Source organism: Camarhynchus parvulus, chromosome 3 (assembly GCF_901933205.1).
Source record: "Camarhynchus parvulus chromosome 3, STF_HiC, whole genome shotgun sequence".
Lineage (NCBI taxonomy): Eukaryota > Metazoa > Chordata > Aves > Passeriformes > Thraupidae > Camarhynchus > Camarhynchus parvulus.
In genome coordinates this window covers 13,227,034-13,253,318 of record NC_044573.1, presented here as the reverse complement: position 1 = coordinate 13,253,318, position 26,285 = coordinate 13,227,034, and the positions used below count along the sequence as shown (strand labels likewise).

General features: G+C 44.1%; 1 protein-coding gene across 3 annotated transcripts in view; it reads right to left on the bottom strand.

The window, feature by feature from the left end:
- The window catches only part of MAP4K3 (mitogen-activated protein kinase kinase kinase kinase 3), a 65,464-nt gene extending 47,972 nt beyond the window's left edge, over positions 1-17,492 (bottom strand). For all 3 annotated transcript variants that reach the window (XM_030944266.1, XM_030944267.1, XM_030944268.1), the window contains exons 1-5: positions 17,267-17,492; positions 9,272-9,329; positions 7,023-7,113; positions 4,305-4,369; positions 2,012-2,067 (exon numbers count right to left, since the gene is read on the bottom strand). In XM_030944266.1, the coding sequence (XP_030800126.1) occupies positions 2,012-2,067; positions 4,305-4,369; positions 7,023-7,113; positions 9,272-9,329; positions 17,267-17,377 (381 nt within the window). In that variant the 5' untranslated portion in view covers positions 17,378-17,492. The remainder of the gene's footprint in view (positions 1-2,011; positions 2,068-4,304; positions 4,370-7,022; positions 7,114-9,271; positions 9,330-17,266) is intronic.
- Between the last annotated feature and the right edge of the window lie 8,793 nt (positions 17,493-26,285).

Below are 26,285 nucleotides of genomic sequence, written 5' to 3'. Positions count from 1 at the left end.
TTCATGGCTCCATGTTCATGAGAAATACCCATGTGAAGACTCTTATTTTTTGCCAGTTCGTGCAAGACATCAGAGATTTGACTGCAAAATTTAAATTGTAATTAATCAAAGCATCCACCCGACCACTGCAACAACTGGCATTAGGCAGAAGAGTCCCATGCACACTCCTTAAATCTCTGGATGCAACTGGCATACAAAGGCCATTAATTCACACACTTTTAGTACTGCCCTGGAAGAATGTGAAGTCACCACTTTCAAAACTGAATGTCTGGAGACAGTTACTTTAAAGGCCATATTTAAAAGATCCATCTTTTCAGAATCAAATCTCACGGATTCCAGCAAAATGGACAGCAGGTATATTTTAAAAATGGAGGATTCAATGGGCTTCTAAATATGGAAACTGAATGTTAACATCAGCATCCAAGTGAGACTCTGGATTCATGGACACTGGTGGCAAAATTAATGTTGGACAAATTACTTCTGTGGATGGACAATAGCCTATATTCTCAGACTTCTTACTTGAGAAAATGGTGTTCCATTATAAGCTGCAAACAAGATATCTGAAACTATATGCATTATATTTGGTCAGAGTATTATAAACATGTATTTACAAACAATTTAAAATATAGAAAAATGGGTCAATGAATAACATTTAGAAAACACAAAACAGTAAGCTTTTTCTCACATGCAATTTACACATATTAACCAAGATATCTTCTCATACAAATAAGTGGCTTCATAAATTCCATTCCAGACAACTCACTCCTCCATATCCAAGAAGATTATAGAATTGATTGATGGACTGTTTGGTTGGTAATGAATTCCTAAATGATTGTATCCAGAAAGCAGTGGTAAACAAGCTCAATGTCCAGAGTGACAAGCGGTGTCCCTCAGGGTCCCACACTACACTTTAGTCCACTGTTGATACAGACAGTGGGATCAAGGGCATCATCACCCAACGTGCAGAGGTCTCATAAAAAAGATCGGGAGAAACTTTTTAGCCGGGCCTGTTGTGACACGACAAGGTGTAATGGTTTTCAAGTAAAGGAAGAATTCTTTTCTTATGATGCTGATGAACTACTGGAAAAAGTTGCAGAGAGAGGTGGTGGATGCCCCATCTCTGGAAACATTCAGGGTCAGGTTGGACAGGGCTCTGAGCATCATCTACTTAAAGATGCCCCTGCTCATTGCAGGGGGTCTTTAAAGGCCCCTTCTAAGGCAAACCATTCTACAAGTGTCTAAGAACAAAAGGGTTTAAAGACTCAAAACTCTTAACGCTCCCAGATGTCACATAAGCCTGATCTGTAAGTGAAAAAAAGCGCCACATCCTGCAAGTCAGAAGGCAGCAGTCTCTGGCATAGCACAGGGAGATGCTAAGTGACAACCAAGGGATGGCTTGGAACAGAGCCATCTTCAAAGAGTGAGAGGCAGCAGATCTCAACTGATGGCATTCAACAGGTTTGCCTTCACTACAAGTCAAGAACTGCTCTCTCAGAGGGAAGCAAGACATCCATCAAAAAAGCAGTCTCTGATTAAGTTTTATTGCTGTATAGAACCTGTAACTTAGGAAAGAAAAATGAAAGGAAACCCACACGGAGAGGTTAATGACTTCAACATCTCAAGCACACAGGCAATTTTTTTCCTATTGGCACAGATCAATTATTATATATGCAAAATGGAGTGTTTTAATTTTCCTTCAAACTTGCAGTAACTAATTTATACCATAAATACAGATCAAGAAAACATAGTGCTTCCCTCCTTTCAAAAACAAATATAAAATTAACAGCAGAAAGATGACAAGAGCTTTCTTCAAATGATCCAGGGTAACTGAGGTTATACAATTATACAAATTTCTAGGCTTTAATATGGGACCTCCTCAAAAGTCCAAGAAAAGCGCTGTGTCATCCAGTTATCGGACTTCGATGGCATCACTTGTTATTTGTAGCTTTTATTCTTAGCTTTTAACACTTTTACACTAAAAGACAACCACAAGGACCTGAGGAGACACTACCTGTAGTGTTTCTCTGCTAACATAGGCAATCTGTTGCTCTGATAGTGGTCCAGTCACTGAAATGGAAGGAAAAAAGAAAAAAAATCTCAAAATCAGGTAAGATACCGCCCATTCCAAATTCATACCTCAATTACTTCCATTCAAACTGACAGGATCTTACACTACTAGTATCTAAGTAAATATGCTTAGCCTTTATCCCAGACTGAGCACCCTAAAGATCATAGCATTTTTTAAAGTCAAAAATGTTCAGCACTGTTAGAATGGAAACTACTAATTCTTCTGTATTTAAATCTCACAGTACTTAGGAAAAAGAAGCACAAGTAATGATTTAAGCCTAACTCTTTCCCCTGAACAAACCCATTGTATTCTTCTATAAAGGGCTGGACTTTCAACTCAGTGACTCAGAGTTGCAGCCAACTCTGTTCAGTCCCCTTTGAGCCCTGGGCAGTTCTTTGTACCATTTGTGACCCGATCTCTCCTTCCATCCTTTCCACTGCCAGAGAAGCTGTTCCCTCCAGCTTCCCAGCCTTTCTCTGAAATCAGCTGTCAGCACTGCTGCTCCTGGGCCTGCCGCACCAAGCACCTCCTCAAACTCCCCCTGTAAGCCGGTTCAGCATTTCCCAAGGGAAGGAGAAATCTTTCTCTCCCTCAAGGGTCTAACTTCACTTACGTCTCTTAGAGGAAAACAATTAAATTCTGAACAAATACGCAAACAAAACAGCGAGCAGCAAGCAAGGAATGGTCTGTGACTCGTTCCAGTCACTGGACTTTGATCCTGAAATTAAAGGGGTTTAAGACCAGGAAATGCAGTCCTGACTGTAAGCTTTTCAGGTTTTGCACAGAAACAAAGAGAAGTTGGATGGAGTTTCTCAAAGGACACTGAAGGAGTAGAAAGTTAAGAACAAATCTAGATGAAAGAATTTAACTGCTTAGCTTCTACAATGTTAGCATCATGCAACATATCTTCAAAGTAAGTCTACACCCAACTTCTCTTTGCTGAAAGAAAAGCTCCAAACCCCCACAAAACTATATATACTGGCACCCACAGTAGGCAGATGTAGGCACTTATTTTTGCTTTGAGAAATTTCATTCTGATTAACTCAAATGACTTGAGGTTACAGAGGCCTATAGTTCAATTGGAATAAGACTCTCTAAAATATAATAAAGACCAGAAAAGAACCTTCCATTCTAACTACCAGCAGAGAAGCCAAAAATCAGCTGCAACGGGAAGCCACTCCTGTAGACATCTGCTCAGGCATTTATGTGGCATGAGCTAATTTCCTACTCTACAGGTGTTCCACAAAACAAAGCCTATTAAACACGATGCTTTTCTCAAAATTAGCAAAGAGTTAAAGGATCACCAAGGCCACACTCAAACAACTATGGCAGGAACTTGTGAATTGGTGCTTCTTTTAATCGCACCCAAGGTGAACATAAAAAGCTGCTTACGCACAAGAGACCCTCACACGTAAAATCTTCACAAGTCAGAATATAGATAGACTTCCTCAATAAAAAACATCACCTGAGAACCCCAAAGCCATTACTCACTTAGAGCATACTCCTTTCCTACAAAGGTCTTAATTCCAGGGCAATAAAGTCCTTCAAAACTCATTTTGTCTCTTGAAAAATAGCAAGCAGTTGATTGATCCTGTCTTTATCCAACAGATTCACAGACAGCCCTTGTTTCTTTGACTGCTCACTGAAGCCAAGCCTAAAGCAAATATAGAGACCACCTTTGCTTTTCACATGTCACACATCCAGCTTAAAAAAACCCTAAAAAAAAATAAAAATACCCTCATGGAATACAATACTGGTATGCAAACATCCAAACAGTTTACAAAGGACAAGAGCATCCATGCTAATCAATCCACATACCTAGGTTTCTGTAGGAAGTGGTATAGATTATACTAAAACACAGTTCAAAAGCTCAGAAACAGAATGGCTATGAAGCAAGACAGCACATCAAGACATCAATTTTTTCCTTTTACAATGTAAGATTGTAAAATATTTTACAAATATTGCCAAAAATTTTACAGCCCTTGAAAAGCAGTGACAGGCATGTGAGCCTCTGAAGGATGGAAATAACTTCTGCAGCACACCCCCCTGCCCCGCCCCACTAATGTTGTTTACAAAATCTATACCAATTAAGTAAAAGATAAGCTAAAATTGACCTTCAATGAATTATTATGGATACTAAAATTAGGATTCCTCCTCTAATTCCAAAACACTGCAATCATTTCAATTTTTGAAAATAAGCTGTACTTAGATTTTAAGGAATAAAGTCTTGACATACCATGATAAATATCCTGTAGAGAGCCACCTCCACAGAACTCCATGCAGATCCATAACTTGTCTCGTCTAAAGAGTGAATAAAACCATTCATTAGCTGTCAGATTTGCAGAGCACTTGTAAAAGATAAGTCAGAGGACTCAAACACTATAAAGCACAACACAACATGCTCTGTATTATAGAAAGTACAAGTCAAATAATGAGTATAATTTAGTCCTTATGTGATACTTCACTGTCTAAACAGTAACTAATGAAAAAGCCAAAAATATTCTACTTTAATGAAGCAATAAAAACAGTACTAGTGAAACATTCACACTGATTTTTGTTGAAATACATTTTTCTGAGAGTAGAGACAAAACAGATGTGGGTTCTTATTTCTTCCTTATTTTCACTTCTCCACTTTTTTCATAGCATAGGAGTTAACACAAACAAGAAAAAATACAAACCAAAAAGCCCCAGGAGTCTCTCAACTAAATTTCTTTCACAGCAAATTAAGTGAAACAGCAGTGATTTAGTCAAAGCTAGGCAGAGCACAGCCCATGCTGTGGGTAAGTACCTGCTCAGATAAAGTCTTTTCCTTCAAAAAAACCTATGGATATTTTTGGTGGCAGGGTCAGAAGGGAAGTTATTTAGCTCTTCTTCCCTTACTAAGGGAATCAATTCAGTGTGATTCACTGTACCTCCACAAAAGGTGCTTTTCAAGAATAGACAACAGGCTGAAGGATTTAAATGGCCATTAACTCTATTTTCACTCAGTAATTTCCATTGGTAAGATGTGGCCACAAAAAGGCCCTGTGCAGAGCAAAAAATCTGGGACTTGCCTAGGCATTCCTGGCCATCAAAGTACTCAGGTGGGAAAAAAATCCCATACATCCACCTTAGAGCAGACAGTAACACAGGAGAACCAAAAGAAAGACTGATGGCTGTTCTGCAGCTCCCTGATGACCTGGTCTTGTGTGTCTTGCACTCACACGGCTCTGTTAGAACAGCTGAGACATTTGTGACAGGGTTTCTCTAAGGCAATGGTGGAAGCGCTGAGCTTATCTCCTGAGCTGCAAACTGCCAAGCGTTCTCACCAGCAGGTGACAGCTAGAATAGCTGCTGCTCCAAGGAGAATTCTGTCTTTCTTGGATGTCCTCCCCTTTTATGTCCAGAGTGCACAAGGTCCTCAAAGCTACATTTCCAGCTGCTTCCTCTATGGGTTGGAAAGGTATTGTCCAAGCATTACAGGAGTTTTAGGCAGCAGAATTCCCTCTCTGTTAACTCCATACATTTCAAAGGCTCAATTAAAGCCTTGCTTGAAATAATATTAAAACTTTCCACTGAAATAACTGACTAAAGACAGACACAGAAGCAGTATGACAACCAATGCAAGAAAACTGAGTAAGAAAGAACCACTGAAGAGACATCTCCAAGTCTCTTCTTTGTTCCCCACAATGATGCAGGACTCAAAACAGGGACACTTTTGGGGGCACTCATGGGCCCATGTGGCTGCATCCTGTTTGCTGCCAAAAGCAGCAGCACTGTGGAAGTGGGAAGAAGCCAGAACTCTCCCAGCAAAGTAAGAGACATGAAGCATTAAAGTGTTGCAAATTCTCATTTGCTTATTGGGCATTCACTTCCCAGTGTGCAAAAGCCCTACAGAAAACAGAAAAAGAACATAAGATGATCAGAAGAGGTGACTAGATGACTACATTTCTTAGTTTCAATCTAGCCTTCTATCACTGTGCCTAAGCACTTGAGACAGGTGAAGATCCCTCTAAGAACCAAGAGTAACAGTGCAGAGTCTTTCTACAGAGCATATGGCCTGAGCAGCAAGCAAAACAGAGACAAGACCAACAGTACCATTGAGGGTCTCCAACTTAACACCCAGGCCAACAGGAAGGCAGAAATGTCACCGTCTGAAAAATCCCTACACAAACAGAAGAAATCCTTGGGGAACAAGATGCTGATGACTAGCAAGTATTGGACAATGGTATTTTCTTTATTCTTAGCACTGAAATATGCTTGAAAAACCAATGGTCAGGCAGCAAAAGATCTCAAAGACAGTGACTTGATTGCCCAGACAAAAAAAGAAGCACTCTCACCTCCAGCTTGAGTACAGAAGAGGCAGTGTTTCAATACAAAAATGGTCAAGAAAGTTGAGTGCAACAACAGCAGTTGTTTCTGCACTGTTTTCACATGAAATTTAAAAGATCACCAGAAGCAGCTTTTTATTAATTATGCTAAGCAATCTGTTCCCACTATGACTGGTTAAAAGAAGTAGTTGGTAAGACAATTGAGTACATTTGTCAATGTTTCTACAAGGCAAATAACCTCACCTCCAGAAACAAACACAAAACCTTCACATTCTGGTCAGAAGTTCACATGTTGGAAAAACAGACATTCTACTGAAACAGATTTAAAAGATACTATATACACAGACACTTCATACTTGACATACTTCTGCTTAATTTTCCACTTATATATTAGATTCAAAGCTTTTAAGCATCAACTTATTTGCAAGAAAACAGGACTATGTGGTCACTGAACAATTTTGCTCGAAGAAAGATTATTTAGAGAGAGACACTGTAGTAAATAGAAGATATTTGAAGGTGAATGAAAAAAATACACAAGTGGATAATATTTGGTAAATTATATTTTGCCTATGTCACCTTATAGATTTGTCCTTTACAAGGGGACAGGGACACATTTTTAAGTGAACAAAAGAAACAAACTGTACCTGAGATAGCTGCCAAAATAAGCAACAATGTTCGGATGTTTACAGTCTTTCATCATAATGATTTCCTGCTGCACAACAGCAAAATCTTCTCCTGAAATGCAGTAGAACGAGTATTTTCTTTGGCCTGCGTTATAGTCACATCTTAACTTTCAGCACATGTTTATAAAATAAACATTCTTAGCAATTAAGACTAATTATCTGCAAGTTTCACAGACATAAATCAGCTGTAAATAAGTATTTATTAGCAAGGGCTTAGTAATAAGTAACAATATTCTGAACTTGCATTCTGGGACAGATGGACCTCATATCTGCTGATAGCTCTTACAATACTGGCCATAGCTCCTTCTCAAGTCCTTATTTTCCCTGAGACCCCACTGTGTCCATCTGCATAAGCCCTGCCAATAGCCTGGGTTCCTAAAAACACAACAAAACTTTGCTATTTTTGGCCACATGCCCATTCTCGTTAGCTCATCTTCCTAAGCAAAAAAAAAAAAAAATCCCAAAACCAGTCACTAGTAGACTCCTGCTGCAACATTTCAGCAGACTCCACAAGAATGTAAATTTATGGACTGTAACTCACATCCAGAAAACATTGACACAGGGGTGACATTTACCTGGATCTCACCATTTGGTACCATGGTTGTCCCAGTCTTTCTATTAAAGGTTCTTACAGATATGTATACTGAGAAAATCATGTGTGAAACTTAACACACAGCTGAGATGTTTTTCTTTTGGGAATGTTTTATGTTTTTCCCAGTATATTAACATACTGATGACCTATCCACCATTGAGTTATTTATAAGCAGAAATATGATACTCCCATGTATTTTATTTAACTGATAGCAAATTTCAAATCATAAGCTGCAAGTTAACATCTATCTGTAGTGTGTTGCTGATGGCTTCCTGGCTAGACTTTTAAACACACACAGACTAAAGAACAGAGGAATTTATTTTCACATATGGACCTCCCTGAAAGGACATAATTCCTCCAGTGTGTAACCAGCATTTTCACTGCATTTGAAATAAAAGTAGCATAAAGCCTTAAAACAAGTCCCTAAACATTGTTAGCTCTCAGTCTGCACACTGTACACTGATCTGCAAAACTTTCAAAACCAGGCAGCTGAAGTCTACTCTCTGAGCTCCACTCAGGCATCCAAAGGCTGCCAAAAAATACTTAGAGTGCAAGTTCACCCATCACCACAGCATGGGGGCAAGTTCCCCCAGCTGCAGGGCATCCCCATGCTTGCCCACAGCACAGTTAGCTGGACTGATAACCCATATCATGCACAGCCAAGGACTCCAGCAATGGGAACTGACGTAAGGAAAACAAAGAAGCATAACTAGACAGGAGCATCTGAGATCACACTTTCAGTGTGAAGAAAAGAAGTGTGATTAACATACACTTTTTGAACTACCTAGTAACATACTGTCCTGTCTTGAACTTTTAAACGTGTATGTACTGTGAAAACACAACATTTCTAACCCCATCCAGAAGTGTAAGGGGAAAAAATGGAAAAAACTTAATACCTTCTTTCCCTTCTTGCCCACACAGACCTTAAGGATCAAACCAGGTAGTTAAAATATTACACACACCCCAACATTAAATCTGGAAATGGAACACCAGCAGTTAGAAGTTAGACAAAAAAGTCTGGATGTTTTATTTCCCAGATTAATCCTATACAACAGGCCTTCTCTTATTAACAGAACAGACTGCAGGCTGAGAACTGCTCTGTAGGGCACATGTGCTTTGTGAAATCACCACAGAAGCACAGTGCAAGCATAAATCTAGCAGTGAAGTCCTAATCAGACTCTCCAAAAGATTTTCAGGAAATGTACTCAACTCCCAGATACTAATGGTCAGCTACTATTTCACTCTTCTTTTTAGTTCTTCCTCTACTCTTTTTCCAGGCAAGTTCTTTTTTGCCTTGCTGTCTTCTTGTGTTCCAGAAATTTTTATAACACATGGGTCAAACACAGGACAAAAAACCCCACAATTCTCAATGAAATTTTAATCAGTTTTCGCTTAACTGTTCTCCAATTACATTTTTCCTCTTACATCTTGTTTGCCATGTTTTGTTTTGTAGAACAGTTATACTTTTTCCTACACCAGAACAGCATACTTTTTTTTTAGAACAGTGTACTTTTTCCTACACCTTCTTTCAATAAGTGGACTTGATTGATTTTGTACAATTGTTATCTTAAGCACAAAAATATTTAGTTTCTGCATCCTTAGTTAGGAAACCACTTACCTGGTTCTAGTTTTATTACTTTAATTGCTGCAAGCTCACCCGTGTTGACATTTCTAGCCTATAAAAAAACAAAAAAGGAGTATTTAGAGATCAGAATGCAGCACCCACCTCTGCATTCTTGACTTGATATTCTCTGACAGCAGTAGTCAAAGAGCAACTGAGGCACACAAGGGTTTAACACAGTGTAACCACTTCTTGGGGAACATTAAACAGCCGATTTATACTGAGAGCTGAAGCTTTAAGTCTGCTCAGGAAGCTACAATGCCACACAACACTTGAATCATGCAAGCCCTCAACCACACTGTGCTTCTGTGTGAAAACCCATAAACAAACCAACCACTGAGAGTCCGAAAAGCAGGTGTAACACACATGAGTCTCTCAGCAGCCAAGGGATCCAGGGCACAGCAAGGGCTGTGCTCTGCAGTGTGTGGAACCACTTGCAAGACTCCCAGATGAGCAATGCAATGCCTCTTCTTCATTTTGCTATGTGTAAGATCCCTTGAACCTTCTTCTCCAAAAACAACAGCTGCAGAAGCTTGAAAAAAGCAAGGCAGTAATAAAGGAGTTAGGGAGCATTCCCCTCAAAACATTCCCTTTAGACACACAGCAGCCAACTGCAGCAGCAATGACTCAGGAGCTTCACTGCATTTTCACACATGGAATGTTCTGAATTGGAAGGGATCCACAAGGATCAAGTCCAGTTCCTAAGTGAATGATCCATAGAAGGATCAAACCCACAACCTCGATGCCAATAGCACCATGCTCTGACCAACAGAGCTCTGTCCTGCTAAGGCCTCAGCTCTACTGAGCAACTAAGGAAGCTACATTTTTTGAAAAGCCATTACAAAGCAACATAAATTACTGTAAAAATTATTTCTCTTCTACAACTGTACAATTGGACCATTAACTGAAAGCCAAGAAGCCATTTGCCCGGGGCTTTCAGAGAATTTCTGTGCCCCTGCACCCAACCACGGAGAGAAGGCAGCAAAGCTGCTTCCCATCACTAAAGCAGCAGCAGCAGCTCCCGAAGGATGCCCAGCTACAGCCTCTTCTCTCCCCCTCTCCCCAGGGGAGGCTTGCTACCTGTAGGAGTACAGATTGCAGTGCCCAGGCTACCCCTACACAGGGCTCAGAGCCTGCTTTTGCAAAGGCCGTAATTACAGAACCTAACACATGTAGCCAGGGATCCACCTTGTAAGCTGCTAATAGTCTCATTTAAGTCACTTCAGGAAATCAGGAACTCAGAGCCTTTATGGACTCACCAAGTATGTGCAAGGTTTGTTACACGGCAGCTTGGGACCCAGTTGTGGAATCAAAAGTGGAGGGGAAAATACCCCTAAGACTATAAAAAGTAAACAAGAATAAAGCTGGGAAATAATGCAGAGGGTACTCCTGTGTTTGGAGATTTACTCAGCTCACTCCTTGGACAGCTATCTCAAGCTTCTCACTGTTCTCTGGTGGGGCAACACTGCTGCAATGCTGGGAGTGCTGGCATTTGCAAATCATTTGCAGGCAGAGAGATTCTGAGACCAGTGGGAATCCTATGGACGTTAAGGAGTAGTCCAAATCTGACTGACTGCGGAAAAAACCAGTTAACAAATAAATTTTCTCTGGCAGCCTTCCCTGTAAGTCATTATTTATCCACCTCACCAATGGCAGCAATATCGCCAACCATCACTGGTGGAAAAAAGATGCATAGACATTTAGAACAGCAAAAACATGAGTTCCTTTCATCTGTACCAGAGAATAAAGGCAACACATGAGAAAGTGCCACCACTGAAGCATGAGCTAGGATTTTTACTCCTTATTTCTTTTCCTAACATACTCTCTTCACAGCAAGAAACAAACAGAAGCAAAATGTTCATTAATCAAACATCAGCATTTTTAACCTCCAAGACAAACAAGAAAAGTTACTGAAGCTTTAACAAAGCTGACCTGTGATTATCAGGGGGATTTGTTAACACTTACAGACCTGTTTTAGGGCAACTTGTACTAATAATATGATCAATGAGATACAACTGTAGTGGATACAAGTGAGAAAATCCTGAAGTGACACACTCTGCACAAGCCAGAATGGAAACATTTCACAGACCTCAGAACCCCTGCTCATGAGTTTTTTGTTTTATTTATTTTTAACAATACTATGTCCATCTGTCAGGAGTTTGTGTCACTGACTATGGCTCCATAGGTCATTATGGAGACACTGTGACAGAAAGTTTTCCTGGGCTTATGAAAGCCACAAAGGAGGAAGAAAATCTGATTTAATGTAGGCCACCAATACCTTCAGCAACAGCAGGCTGCCCTGTGCTTAAGGGCATAGATTAAAAAAACATGACTCCAAGTTGAGAACCTGTATAAGTTATAATTTTGCATCTTGTTCCATTTGGGTTATCAGCATTGAAGGTGTTATCAACATCACGAATATGAATTGTCTTTGTTAATCTGAGTAACAAAAAGATTATTCTGATTGTAGTGACACAAGGGCTCCTTGTAAAGGCTAGGGATGGGAATAAGATACCCCTGACAGGTTTTACTAGATCTCAAACACCTTTCAAATAATCAGCTGTGAAGCAATTCCTCCTCCAAGCTCACTTGAATGAGAGACAGAATGTACTGAAGCACCATATGGTTTTCAGCACCTGTTGGAGCTGGCTGTGACCCTGAATTTGGGGGTGCCTAAGTATGTACCACACAGCATCTCAGAATGTGGATGACACTGTCTTAGACTTTTATTTAGGAAAATCCCACTGAAAAAAAATTGCCAGTTCCTTATGGGTTTTGAGACTGGAAAATCAATAAGCAGTAAGTGGGTGAAGAATGATTTCAAACAAGTATTTCTGAGCTGACAAATTGCAACTAAAATTTTGAAGAGGCTCGGGTAAGAAAACCCTGGCTCATTTTTTGTTACCAATTACACTCTTACCTGCTCTAATTCCCAGCCTTTGTGATGCAGCACCCCTCTCCACATTTCCATGAGCAGGATCCTTCAAATGCACATTTCACTGTGCCAATGGAAATACAGGTTTTCCAGAGGCAAAGATTAGCCTACAATGCCTTCATCTAAAGACACTTTACCAAATGTATACAGCATTTATAGGATGTCTGCTCTAGAAAACTATAGAAGGATGCTAATTCTATCAGCAGCTGAAAGAAAGATAGTCTTCCAGAGATCTAGACTGCCATCAGAGCAGGAGTTTCAACTGCTAGGTCAAGCTGAAGGAGCACTACCTAATTAAACAGGAAATAATTACTAGTGTACTCTCTAACAACAGCAGGATATCAGAAAAAAAATTTATATTAAAAATCACCACCAACTAGAAATAAAAGCTAAAAACTGTCAGGCTTTGATTATCCTTCAAATGGAAACTGATAATATAAAGCATATAATGCTGCAACAAAGCCAAAAAAGCAAAAGTGTAAGACAGAGGCTTCTGGTTTTGACCACTTCCTGTGTGAACTATTGAACAAAATGATTTCTAAACAGGTTACTACTCCATGGGAAAACTGGTCCCAGTATACAAAGAGGCTTCCTGAGCCTGATTAGCTCCACTCTACAGGAAAACGCACCCAAGCGACTCCCCAGCCCTTAGAGCCCTTCTCTTCAGTCTCTCTCAAACCCTCACACCTCCCCCAGCTATAAATAATTAGCTTCCACATTCTGGTAGAAAGTGTAATACGACAACCCAACAGAGTGACAATTTTAGAAAGCAATGCTTTGATAAAGTTGATGTTAAACAAAAACCTTTGTGCAAGGCACAGATTACTGGTTAAGGAAACCACAGTCCCAGAAATGAAGCCCTATAGCACTTATTCAGTGCTGTAAAAACAGGATGGCAAAACATCCACCTCCCTCTCTGCCTACCTGACAAGCTTCAAAAACCAATTAAAGATGAACAGAAAGATGTCAAAACATAGGCCTTTATTCCTAACAAAGTGAAGAAACTTTCAAAAGCTGTAATGTCAATCAGGAAGAATGGAAGACTAAAATGCCTATCAAAAAGCATGGTTTCAACATTTCAGAAGCAGCAAACTGAAGAAGAATTGATGCCCTAGTGGATCACCCCAAGAAATAGAAGCAAGGGCACACACATGTAGAGAAGAGGACACCAAAAATTCGAAGTTCATCAAAATTCAGGTTCATCTGACCTGGACACATTCTTCTCCAGCAACACACAGAAGCTCTACCAGCAACCAGACACCCCAAAATATGGATGGCAGCAGAAAGCAGTAATAGTCACCAGCTGCTCTCCAGAGATACCCACAGAAGCTGAAGTTTTCAGCATCGGGCAGTTAGGCTGGTGGATACACTACTTCCCTCACCAAAACCATCCTCCCTGCTGAAGGGCTGGTGAACAAAAATCTGGCTTTCCTTTTTGAAAAATGAGACCTCAAACAACGTGCACCCCAATGAGTTATGCTGTCTTCATTTGTTATCTGGCTGAAGCCATAAATGCCAAAAAGAACTGAAAGAAGACAAACACAGTATAATATATAACTCTGCAGGAACAATAATCTCGCTAATTATCACAACTGTTCGAATTTCAGCAAAATAAAGGCCTTTTTAGCAGTAAGGTGCTGAAAATCTTTGGAAGGGTCCACCTGCACTAGACAAATGACCTGTGAGATGACAAATGAAGTTCAACCTTTAAAAAAAAAAATCATTGCTTTGGTTTAATAAAGGTATGCTGTGATATAAATGAATCACATTAACAAAATGGACCTACAATCACCTCAGAAAATACTTCCAAGCCCTGTGCAGTTACTACCAAAACCAAACATACAGGGATAGGGACAAACAGGAAACCTAACAACACAGTCTCTGTCAGAAAACCCTGTGAAAGCATTTGTGACACAAACCTTAAAAAAAGGCACAACTTACAGAGTATCTGGGACTAGGGATTGTTAGAATACCAATTTCATAGCAAGAGACAGAAATGTCTTCCTAAATGTGAGAAGGATAAATGCAGAGCAAACAAAATTAAGCAACTACCTCATCTGACTTAAGGAATATTTCCTGAAACTGAGCAGGACAGGACATTATCTCTGATTCACAATCAATAAACCCTAATTCTTCTCTTACATTTTGCTGACCACTGTATACAACTAAATTCTTTGCAAAAATGAAATATAGAAATACAAAAACCAGAAATTACTCACACAAGGAATACATGAAGAACTAAGCAATTCACATAACACTTCATCTCTTACAACAAATTTGCACTGGTGCTAGCTAGAATATACACATTATTGTTGACTGTGAATATTTGATAGAGAGCTTAATGGCATGACATGTTACCCATTACCTTTCTTGCAATGAATCCATTATGATTTGCTCCAAGGCCCTTTTGAAAGCTGAACCTTGGTGGGAGTGCAGACAATTGTAAAATATTGGCTTGAGCCAAAAATCCGTACCGGCAGAGCACTGACATGGCCCTTTCCAGATACCAGCCTAGAGAGCAGGACTCACAGCAGCAAGATTGTATCCATCTGACCACATCCTCCTTTCCTTCCAACCTCTGTAGTTCAGTCCCCACCATCAGCTCTTAGGTCAAATTCAGTAAACTCCAGACCCGCGACTCAGCCTCTTGTTTTTTGGTTTTTTCTAAACAAACAAATATTTAAACCATGGCCTGCCCTAGCTCAGTTCAACTATAACAGAGTAAGAGAAGTAGATGTCACTCTGCTCTGCATTCAGCTCCTAAATGCTTTGCCAGGAAACAAGGTTGCAGAAAGTCAGCATTTAGCAAGACTCAACATAACAAGACTGTCAGCTTATTAAGGCAATAATCCCTGCTTGCTAACGGCAGAAACACTTTCCTACGTGGCTCTCTCTGCTAAGGGGGCGAAACCACAAATTACAGCTTGAAGCTGCCCAAGCACTCTGCTGAAACCCCACCACTGATGAGCACTGTTGGCACACAGCTGATTTCAGCTCCACACAATTATTTCATCCACCTCAAAGTTCACCTACAGGTGACAGGTGAAGGCAAAAGAAAGGGGCTTTCTGAAACCACTCACAAACATAAGATAAGGCATTAGTAAGCTCACATGTGGATGACACTTCAGACAATATTACTACTTGTCACATTAGAAGTAACTGGCTTTCATTGTTGCTTTTGGGCTACTTTTATGCTTCACTTTGAAGACACCTTGGGCAAGACCTTGCCTCAGAATGAAACAGGCAATAACCCACACAAGAGAAAAGCACCTCTCATTTTCCCTCCAGAGTCCACAATCTATTTAGAAAACACTTACCTCTCATCTAGAAGAAATAATTCTAATACCAGCCTAGTGCATCCTGGTCCTGCTATATCACCATCTATCTCAGCTGGTACAGGCACACTGAAAGCATCAAATCCACTCTGTGCCTCGAACAAGAAAAAGTCACAAGCAGTGCCAAACTGAAGGTTACTGCAATCTAAGTGTGATAAACATCAAGGAAACCTTCACAAATCTTTAACAGGTTTCACATGCACAGTGGTATTGCATACGTAAATATTCCAAACTCTGTGGTTGAAGGTAACGTCCTTAAAATGAAACCAAAAAGACAGATGACTTGGTTAATTCACATCCTTCAGTCACATACAGAACATTGAAACAAAATCCAATTGATAAGGTATCAGAGTCAATATGCCAGCTAAACCTGCAGCAGAAAGATACACACACAACATAAAACAGTTCGCAGAAAAACAAAAACCCAGAGCATACGGCAAGCAGACCTGGACAAGTAAAAGGTCAGCACAGTACACAAATACTCAAAGAAAGCTAGCAAGGTGGGGCAAACAACACAAAACATCCTTTCAATTAAACAATTAATAAAGCAGGGAGTTAGCACACCAAGAGTGCAATAACAAGAGGATTTAGGTCCTGAAACTTCCATGACATTTAAGAGAGATGAGATTAAACCAAAATCAGCCCAACTCCAACAAGACTTCATTCTAGGCTTCATTCACATAAAGTGAAAGGCAGCATTAGGACCAGCTCTGTGCACCTCAAACTGTGGAATGGCTCTGCATGTTTCCCTACACTCCAACCTCCCAATTCAAGTTCCCTCACACAAGCCCTGTGATGACAAAAACAGGCCAAGAAGATGCTTGGAAAGTACACAATTCAAACAATGCTTCCACCAGGCTGCACACGACCAACTTCAGCTCTCCCCTCTGCTCCAAGGCCACACAAGAGCAGGTTACAACCAGCGTCATCCTATCCCAGGGAGAGGCTGCCACATCCCAACAGCCAGCTGGATACATAAATAACAACATACACTGGCAGAGCAGACAAAAATTACAAGATGCATTATAAAACCCCACAAAAAAAAAGGAAAAACCAACCTAAATTATCTTCGGCTGCTTTTGCTTTAGCTTTGATTCTCCTACGCTTGCTGAAGTTAGGTCGGAATTCTGAAAGATTCCCATCCTAACGACAACAGTTCGCCCTCCGCAGGGTCACACTCACGTCCCACACCGACACAAACACAAAACACCGGCATTCCCACACAAGACGGCGACGGGAGCAGCGACCGGGACTAATACGATGACATTTGGGCTGGAACGGAGCTAGTAAGCTCCCCACACCCCTACACCCCCCGGCTCGCTCTGGAAGAGACCCGACCCCAAGTTCCGCCCGTGACAAGCCGCCCGAGCCGGCACCGAGCAGCAGCGGCCAAAGCCGGCCGCCGGGGCGGCTCCACGGCCGCCGGAAGCCGGGACGGGGCCAGTCCCGCACCGCCCTCCGGCCCCGGGGGTCGCCCCCTCGCCCGGCTCTGCCTCCCGGGGGACGCGGCCGGGGGGGGCGGCAAGGGCCGGGCGCCCACCGGGGCCGTGCCGGTGCGGCGGCGCAGACCCCGCCGGAGCGGGGCGGCCTCGCCGCCCTCGGGAGGGCCAGGGCACGCCGCTGGGCGACGGAAGCCCTCCCAGATTTTGGAGGACCGGGGCGCTTGACAGCGGAGAGGGGGACACAGGCGGCACCCCCGCCGGGTCGCGGTGCAGAGCCCACCTTGTAAACGTCGCCGTAGGTGCCGCTACCGATGCGCTGGATGAGCTCGAAGTCCTCCTGGGGGTTGCGCCGCGACAGGTCGCACACCCGCCCGCCTCCGCCGCCACTCATGGTGCCAGGGGAGGCCCCGCTCGGCCGCGACCCCCCGGGCCCCGGGCGGAGACGGGGAGCGAACGCGGCGGCCCCGAGCGCTCACCGCCACCGCGCAGCCCGCCCCGCCAACATGGCGCCCTCCGCCGCACCGCGCAGGCGCGGGCAGCGCCCGTCCCCCTTCTTCCCGGGGCGACGCGTCCTGCGCGTGCGCGCGGCCGGCCCGGGCTGTGGCGGAGCCGGTCCCCTCTCGGCACCGCGGGCCCGCCCGCAACGGGGAGCGGCACCGCGGGCCCGGGGACCGCCCGCGCCCCGCCCCAGCAACCCAGCGCGCCCTCCCGCTAAGGCGGAGCCGGAGCGTCCAGTCGGCCCGCCCCCGAAGCCGGGCTCATGGCGCGGGACCCCGCGGGTGCAGCTGAGGACTCGCAAATTCACCAACCCCCGTGCCCCGGGCCGCTGGAGCACCGGAGCCCAACGACACCGCGGTGCTGACCTCGTGCACCAGGGACCGCCCTCCCTGTTCCCTGGTATCCATCTCCGGCTCTCCAGCTTGGAACAGGGCATTTGCCCGCAGCTGGTTGTGAGGGAACCCAGCGCTCCTTGTCCTAGCGCGCACCACTGAAATCCCAGCGTTGTCCAGTTGCCCACATCCTCCAGTGGTGGATCCTGCGGGAGATCCAGAGGCCCTTGCTGGGTTTTGGGAGGTATCCGCCTTTCCCCAGTGGGACACGGGGAGGCACACGTTACAGATCTCCCCACATCTGTGCACATGCCAGTTCCCTGTCACAGCCTCTTCGGACACCCATCCCATGCTCTCCGTCTGGACATCTTCCTCTCATCCATGGGACGGCTTCCTATTGTTTTGTGACTTTTTGGAGCACTATGCATATCCCCACGGGATAAAGCCCCCTCTCTTCTCACACTAGTGATGCCACTGTAAGATTTTCACTCTTTTGTTTCCAGCACGGAGGAGGCATGTGAGGTGCTTGCCTCCCTCCATCCCTGTCTGTGCTCCTGACCCCCTCTGTGTGGAGAACAAGCACCAGACAGCTGTGGGAACCCTTGTCCCCAGATGTGCAGCCCTGAAGCTGTGTGGTGAGTGGGTGCTAGGGCACCTCTTGGGCTCTGTGCCAGTGAATCAGACGCAGTTTTTCCCCCCGCGCTTCTGCTGCCAGTGACTGATGGGTGAAATAAACAGAGTGGGATGAGGGGGAACATTGGACAATAGGATACGCCATCTGCTCACTGCCCCTGCCTACCTTGCCAAAGACACTGGTGTGGGGTCTTCCCTCTCTGCTGAAAAGAATTGGGACAGGGGACTGGGATTGGCCTCATTTCCATGTGTGATTATCAGAGCAGAAACAAAGCTGTGAAGAGCTGGAGAGGAGCTTGAGCTCTGGCAGGTGATGCCTGTGAAATTGCATATTGTCTGTCGGTGTGTTTGTCATTCCAACCACCCTGGACCATGCCTTACTGTCCTTGGTTTGATTTTATAACCTTTGCTCTCACAAGCAAAATGGTCTCAAACCTGCCAGATTCAGATTCAGGTGTCAGTAATTTTTCCTGGCGCGTCACCGAGGTTTTTGCGGCACACTTTGCTGCTTTCTGCAGCGGAAGCACTGGGATAGGCACAGATTAGCTGTGCAGGGCTGCCACAGATGCTCTGAGAGGCAGTCCAAGGGGACTGGTCTCTGTGACAAGTTCAGAAGTAGCAGCAGCTCTGACCGAGTTACAGAAGGAAATGCCAGGGAATTTGAGCTCCATCCAGAAAGGCTGACAGATATCCTGCTGGGGAAAGCTGATAACCTTGTCACCCTTCTGCTCTTGCCTCTCAGTCTTCATTTTTATCCCATTAGAGGGAAACTGGCTTATAGTTGTTCCCATATTATGTTCTTGCCAAGTTCTGCTTTGGTAGAAATGGTTATGAATGAAGAAAGCAGGATTATTTTCCCTCTTAAATCCTGCTTTCTATCCATGGCAGCTGCCTGTTCTTCCTCTGCTCTTGTAAAAACACCCACAGGTTTCTCTGGGAGTGCCTGTGTCCCTTCTCTTCAGTAAGAGAGACAGATGGAGCTGAGAGGTGTGTCCTCCACTGCCTTTGGAAACAGGTCAGATCAAATTAGTATCAGGCGTCATTTGCTTTCCCACGCTTTGGGAAGACTTCTCTCACTTTCTCTTTTTCCTCCTATTCCTTGGATGTGGCTGTGGTAGGATAGTCAAGCCATATGCTGCAGAGAGGCAGGCTGTGCTCCTCTTCAATACCATAGAGGAAAGTCAAATGAACTCAATAGAACTGCATTTGGATATTGGACATTATTGTGAGAGTTCAGTCACTGCCCATAGCTTGAGGAGTTTTGGTGCCTTCGGGGACCACGAGCCCCAGCTGCACTCAGTGGTACGGCACCCCACAGCCACAGAAAATACCCTGCTAAGACTGGATGCCTTGTTGTTTCCAGCTGTGCTCACAATCCATCCATCCTGCTGCTGCTGCTGCTTTTATCTGAAATGCTGGTTTGTGCTCTACAGCCCCAGGTCCTGGCCACTGCTTCAAGTGGGAGCTCTGGTTCTTTCACCAGCATGCATTGGCAGACTCCACCTGGCTCCAGCCAGGTGACACCAGTGCAATTTGTCACAGTTGAAAACCTCTTTGCAACTCTCTGGCATCTTTCCATGCCAGACTAAAGGGCAAGGCACTGCATCTGATGGTGCTGCAGAGGGAAAGTAGCCACTGGCCTGCCTGTCCCTTTTGTTTATGGGACTGGAGCTGCTGTGAAAGGGAAGGTGTCCTTAGAGGGTCCTGTTTGAGCCAGGTGGGATCAGACATTGAGGCTGGAAAGTTATTTCTGGAATGCTGAAGGTTGTCTTGGTCAGGGGAAGAGCTGCATTTTTGTTAGTCCCAGGGCAGGTTGGTTAAAAATTTTGTAAGAATTAATGGGGGAGGTTGGAGGGAGGCAGAAGGAAGGCAGGAAGGCAGGAAGGCAGGAAGGTAGGAAGGCAGGAAGGTAGAGGAAGGAGGAAGGGGAAGGGAAGGCAGGAAGGAAGGCAGGAAGGAAGGAAGGAAGGCAGGAAGGAAGGAAGGAAGGAAGGAAGGAAGGAAGGAAGGAAGGAAGACGTGGGATGCCGGTGTATACTAGTCCTATACTGATATAACCCTGTTGCAGTCACTCCTGATATCCAGAAGGAAGAACTAAACCTCAGACTTTCAGGGATGAGTCTAAGACTGTAAAAAAGCAACAGTACAGCCTGGTAATTTTTCCCCTCTCCTCAAACATGAGACTTCTACATTGTACTTCACAGAAAAAAGACAATAAATCTGTCCAGCATGATGCCAATAGTCAGAATACTTGGCTTCTTCTATGTTCTCTTCCTGTTTTAACAGTTCCCAGAGCAGTGTCGGACCCCCAGCCCTTCCTGATCTCAGACAGCATCTCCTCGGTACCTTTTCCTTGCATCATCCCTTCCCCACTCCTGTCTGCTCCCAAAGGCCTTTTGCTGGTTGCTTCCCATTCATCTGAGCAAGCTCAGCTCCACTTCCCAAAGCACCCAGCACCCTTGCTCCAGGAGGGGCACCCTGCAGGATGGCACCCTTTGCACTGAGTACCTGCTTTATTTGTGAAGCAACTGCACAGCCTTTTAAGAGCCTTTTAAAGAAGTCATCTCCATGGTGTCAAGCTAAGGAGCGAGGTGCCAGCAGTGCTTAGCATTTGTTCTGCAAAGAACATGGAAGGCAAAAATGGCTTTTTTGAGGTAAATAGCACCCCAGGACAGCAGTGGCTGCAGGGGCAAGGTAGGTGACATCTCTGTGGCATTTGCCAGATGGTGGCCCTTCGGGGATACCAGCTGGTGGTGCAGTGTGTGGCAGCTGGAATCCAGCCAGACCCCTGCATCACTTTTTCTTTCTTTTTTCTTACCCCGCCTCTCTTCCCCTCTTGCAAAAATAAAGCCTGCATGAGGTCCAGCCTGATCCCTGCCTCCTTCTCTCTCTGCTGCAAGTTCCATGTTTCAGCCAGCACTGCCAGTGGCCAGCATGGGCTGCTGGAGGGAAGTTAGCAATAGCCAGTTCCCAGCAGGCAGAGTTCCTGCACTTGATTTTGCATTAGTCAGAGCCTTGTTTCTCCTGCTGCAGCACAAGCGTTTTCTGGGAAGGTTTTTCTTTACCAGGAGGGGCATGACTATAGTGTGAGAGGAAACACACTGACCATTTTTGCCCAGAAGCCCAGTGGTAAGCATTTTCCCATGTTTTTACATTTCTGGGAAATATTCGTTTGTGTCTTTCAGAGAGAAGCAGTATCCTTTTGGAAAGGACAAGGGGAAGGGAAGAAATCCAGCTCCCATGTAATAGGATATGTTTTATGAGTGCTGCTGGCCATCTGTGCACTGGCCATTGCTGCTGGTAGATCCAGGGCAACAGCTTGAAGCCCCACATTCTGATCTCACTGGGAAGGGTCCAGCAGGAGCCATGTCAGAAACTGACAGCAGAAGCCACATGCTAAAAATAATTATGGCAGGACCTGTCTGCATGGAAATTCCACAGAATTTAGAAACTGGAGCATTTCTTTCCATCCAAACTACTTTAGAAGGAAATAGAGAACAAGAAGTGTATCACTGCACAAAACCATGCTGCGCCCACATCCTGAAGGCCATATGGCTGAAGCTGTATGATTATGTGGTTCATATGATAGTGGGAAGTCCATAGCATAACTACAAAACTGCTGGTTTGTAGGAGCATTGCTGCAGCAGCAGTTTCTACTTACAGGTACTCACTCATAGGTGTGGGATCACTCCTACTGCAGGTCTGCCTGGCACTGGCCAGCTGCCCTCGTGGCTATTTCTAGATGTTCCTCCACTTCCTCTTGCTTGTCTGCCCACTCTTAATTTCTTGGGTTTGGTAGAAACAGACTGGATAAGGATCATGGCTGGATTTCTGGGCTGCAGCTGTTTTTTGCAGGTGTGTTCTGGCAGCCAACAGCTTCTTTTGAAGCAAATCCTCATCCAGCACATTGCAGGTCTGCTCTTCCTGACTGTGGTGTTTCTTCTCCTGCTCCTCTAGGCCACTCTAAGATCTCAAGAACTCCCATTAGGCTTTGGCCATAGTGTATTGTGTTGGACAGTATCCCGTGGACCACATCAGGAGCTCTTGATGGCAAAGGTGGAGCTGCACTGACTGTACTAGGAACATCTATTGCCTGACCAAGGTAGGGAATGAGAGCAGGATAATCAGTCATACCATTACAGCCCTGGGATATTACTTACCTGAGTTGTTGCCTAAGTGAAGTGGTACAATTTTTGGTGGGCTTCAGAAAATTCCATTAACTGCCAACATGGGTTGTGGCCAAGATGGAAATTTACCAAACTAAAGCAAATCACCTTGTGACTCTATAAACATCGGTCCTAAGTGAGACTCTTTGAGCTGAAAACTCTGCCCCTGCCATGCTGTGGGTGGTATGGAATCAAACAGTTGGAATGGTTAGAAGAAAAAAGGAATAGGGAGGGAAGACTTCAGTGTTTAGTGTTTAATACCACCATGTCACAGCTGGAGGATGTGGTTTCCAGTATAAAGCCCCTGGAAGTTCAGGGGCTCTTCCCTCAGAAGCAGGGAGGTGAGGGAGTGTGGGACCTCAGCAACATTGACTTCTTTCAGACAAAAAGAGTTTTTCCAGGTTTTATTTTCCCCCATTCCCTATTATTTGTTTGTCTGGAGGAGGGAGTTTTTAAACTACAGAGACTCGTTTGCCATATGGCCCAGAGTGGGAACAGTGCCATCCCTTATTTGGGGACAAACTGAAAATACCTTTTCTGCATTTGTGGGTTGAGGCTGAACCATTTACCTTTGTATCTTGTGGTTATTGCTATGTTTTCTTTTAGTAAATTGTTATTTTTTTCATTTATATCTCTTTGCACTTGTCTTATTGGTAGAAGGGAGAGAGGTTAAAAACTGTCAGGAGGTAACTTAGTTTGGAGCCTCCACTCGATAAACTGTCTCAAAATGAGACAGCAGTGGTAGAGACTCCAACCCTTTTTTCATTACCCAGGACAGGATGTCTCTCAGAGCTAGCAAACCCTCATGTGAAGCTGATAATAGGACCAAAATCCTCCACTCCTTGAGGTTCAGCCCTGGCTCATTGAGAAATGCCAAACATTGCACTGAACATGAGGGGAAGAGATTCTGTCAGAATTCATCCAAGGTTACAATCCCCTCCCCTCCATCACACAAGCGCAACTGTTGCCCATGATGCACAGCATCCACACATTCATTGCTGGAGCAGTGTTTCACACCTATGGAACACAGGGAAAGAATAGGACAGGCCCCTGGAAGGTCCTCTGGGCTGCCCTGCAAAGGGCATGAGCTCTGTCAGGAATGGAGCAGGCTCTGGTGATGGAACAGAGAAGTCAGTTGTGCAGTAAGGGTGGATGGTACAAGGTGAACACGAAAGGGAATGGCAGAGGGAAAGGGTCAGGTACAGATCACTGTGAGCATAGGACTGGGAAGAAAAGAAGGGAGATGTGAGAGAAAGGTTGGTTGAAGGACAAAGGGGTGGGAGAAGAAAGAAGGGGAGGTGAGCGGCAAGGGTGGTGGAACACTAAAGTATTGCCTTAATGCAATAACCATCAATTAGATGGTTATTAGACGACAGCAGAAAAAGTCGTGCCAAATGAGGCTAGGAAGCACTACCATACAAAGCAGACTAAAGCCCAACAGATCAATTAATTGATCTGGGAACAATCAAGATGCCTGCAAGCAATGCTAGGAGAAACCAGCAACAGCACTAAGCAGAATTTTGTGGTCAGCCTTCCCTGGACTTCCATACTTGGCTTTACCACTGAGCACTGAGCAATGTCTTTCAGCAAACAGGTAGGTCCTGTTGGAGTCATCTCATTCCTGTTTACGTGGTTGTCTTGTCCTATGCAGGTCAAGACAGAAATACTCCCTCCAGGGGGTTTATAGATTCAGATCAACATGAAGTTTTATCTTCGTTCTACTTTGGGTGAACAGCATGAACAGCCACTGGTGACATTAAACTGGGAGGGTGGCCACCTAACAAATGGCTGCCCAGAGGGGCCTCAGTCAACCTGAGAAGTAGCACCCTGTGGTGTCCAAGGAGAATAGGAGCAGAGCTCTGCACAGGGTTGACACAACTCTGTGCATTCAGCCAGGCTGGACGATTCAATCTGCTCAACGCCCCTTCTGAGAAGGACTTGGGGTTTCAGCACACAGCAGGCTGACCATTAACCAGAAATATGTTCCCATCACAGATAAGATAAACAGGTTGCACTAGCAGCCACATGTCTAGCACAGCCAGAAGAGTGATTTCTACCCACTCTGTCCAGAGCTGGTGAGGCCTCTCCAGGATTCGTCTCCAGCGTTAGGTCCTCCAGTTGAGAAGGGATGTGACAAAATAGTAGAGGAGCCAGCTGAGACTACAAAAATGGTTAGAGACCTGGAAAACAGTGCCTCTGAGGAGAGAGGGCTGGTCTTGTGTAGTTTGGTGAGGAGAAGGGAGAGGGGACATCTTCCAGGAGCCTGTGACTGCTGAAAAGGCAGTGACAGACATGAGAGCAAAACTCCTGCAGCATCAGGCAATGCAGCAGGGATCACAGCCATAGAATGCAGCTTGGGAGGTCCAGAAGTAGATCTCAACAACAGGAAGTTTTAGTCTCCTGAAATACAATTAGCCTTTAAAGTCTCTTCACTTACCCACCCAAAGCACCTTGCCAGAATCAAGGGGAAAAACAAACAAAAGAAAGCAACAAAAACCCAAACAGTCCAAACACCAGACACACTCCCAATTGTATCTTCATCCTAATCATAGCAGAGGAACACAATGCAGAGTCCATCTCAGTTTGCCATGTTGCAAATGCTTGTCCAATGTAGCATCTGAAAGCAATTTGCAGTAATTTTCTATAAAAATATTTCACTGTCAGATCAACAGCAATAGGAAAGCCTTGAATTAGACCACCCCCCTCCCACCCCACAAATACCTTTTGTATAGACTGAAAGAACTGCTAAGAGCTCTCTCTTTTTGGTAGAATTTTTCCACGTGTTTCTTTGCAGGTAGACATCATTCTTAGTTGTTCATCCACTTGGCAAGTTTTCTGTCTTCCACACTGTGCCCTTGGAGTAACATTACCAAGCGAGGAAAAACATTCTTTTTGCTAGAAGTCTCTTCTCTTCACATGAAAAAGCTAAAGCATACCCAGTAGACACATGTAAGTGCTGCAAAGAAATAACACAGAAAATAGTTTATTTTCCACTCCAGGAGATCTCAATAACAACATCTCAAACTCACCAGAAATAAGCTTTAAAGTAATGCTGCAAAACACATGGGACAACATACATCCAGCTCTCAAAAAGAGCAGGAAACTGCTTCAGGCAAGATGTGCTTCTAAAAATATTGCTGAAGATGAAAATACATTTACATTTAATATTACCACATTTGGTTTTGCAGTTTCATAGAATCATTTAGGTTGGAAAAAAACCATTAAGACCATGCAGCCCAACCATTAATCTAACACTGTCAAGTCCACCACTAAAACATGTTCTTATGTGCCACATCTACACATCTTTTAAACACCCCAGGGCTGGTGACCCAACCACTTCCCTGAGCAGCCTGCTCCAATGCTTGACAAACCTTTTGGCAAAGTCTTTCTTTACCAAAGAATCTCCTCTCAATACCAAGAGGCTTTGACTAAACAAGGATTTTGGGACTCTTATCACATAGCACTATTTTACAATACAAAGATTTTTAAGACTTTTAGGCATCTTCCACCTCTCCTTAAAATGAAAGAGAGAAAAGCAGTACCTTAAGACACCCAAAGAAAGTGAGGTGAGCTAACAAATGGCACATGATTTGTTCCAATCAGCAGGGTTCCACTGGATCACTACCATACTGCTTTTCAAGTATATCAGGATTTACATTATGAAGGTTAG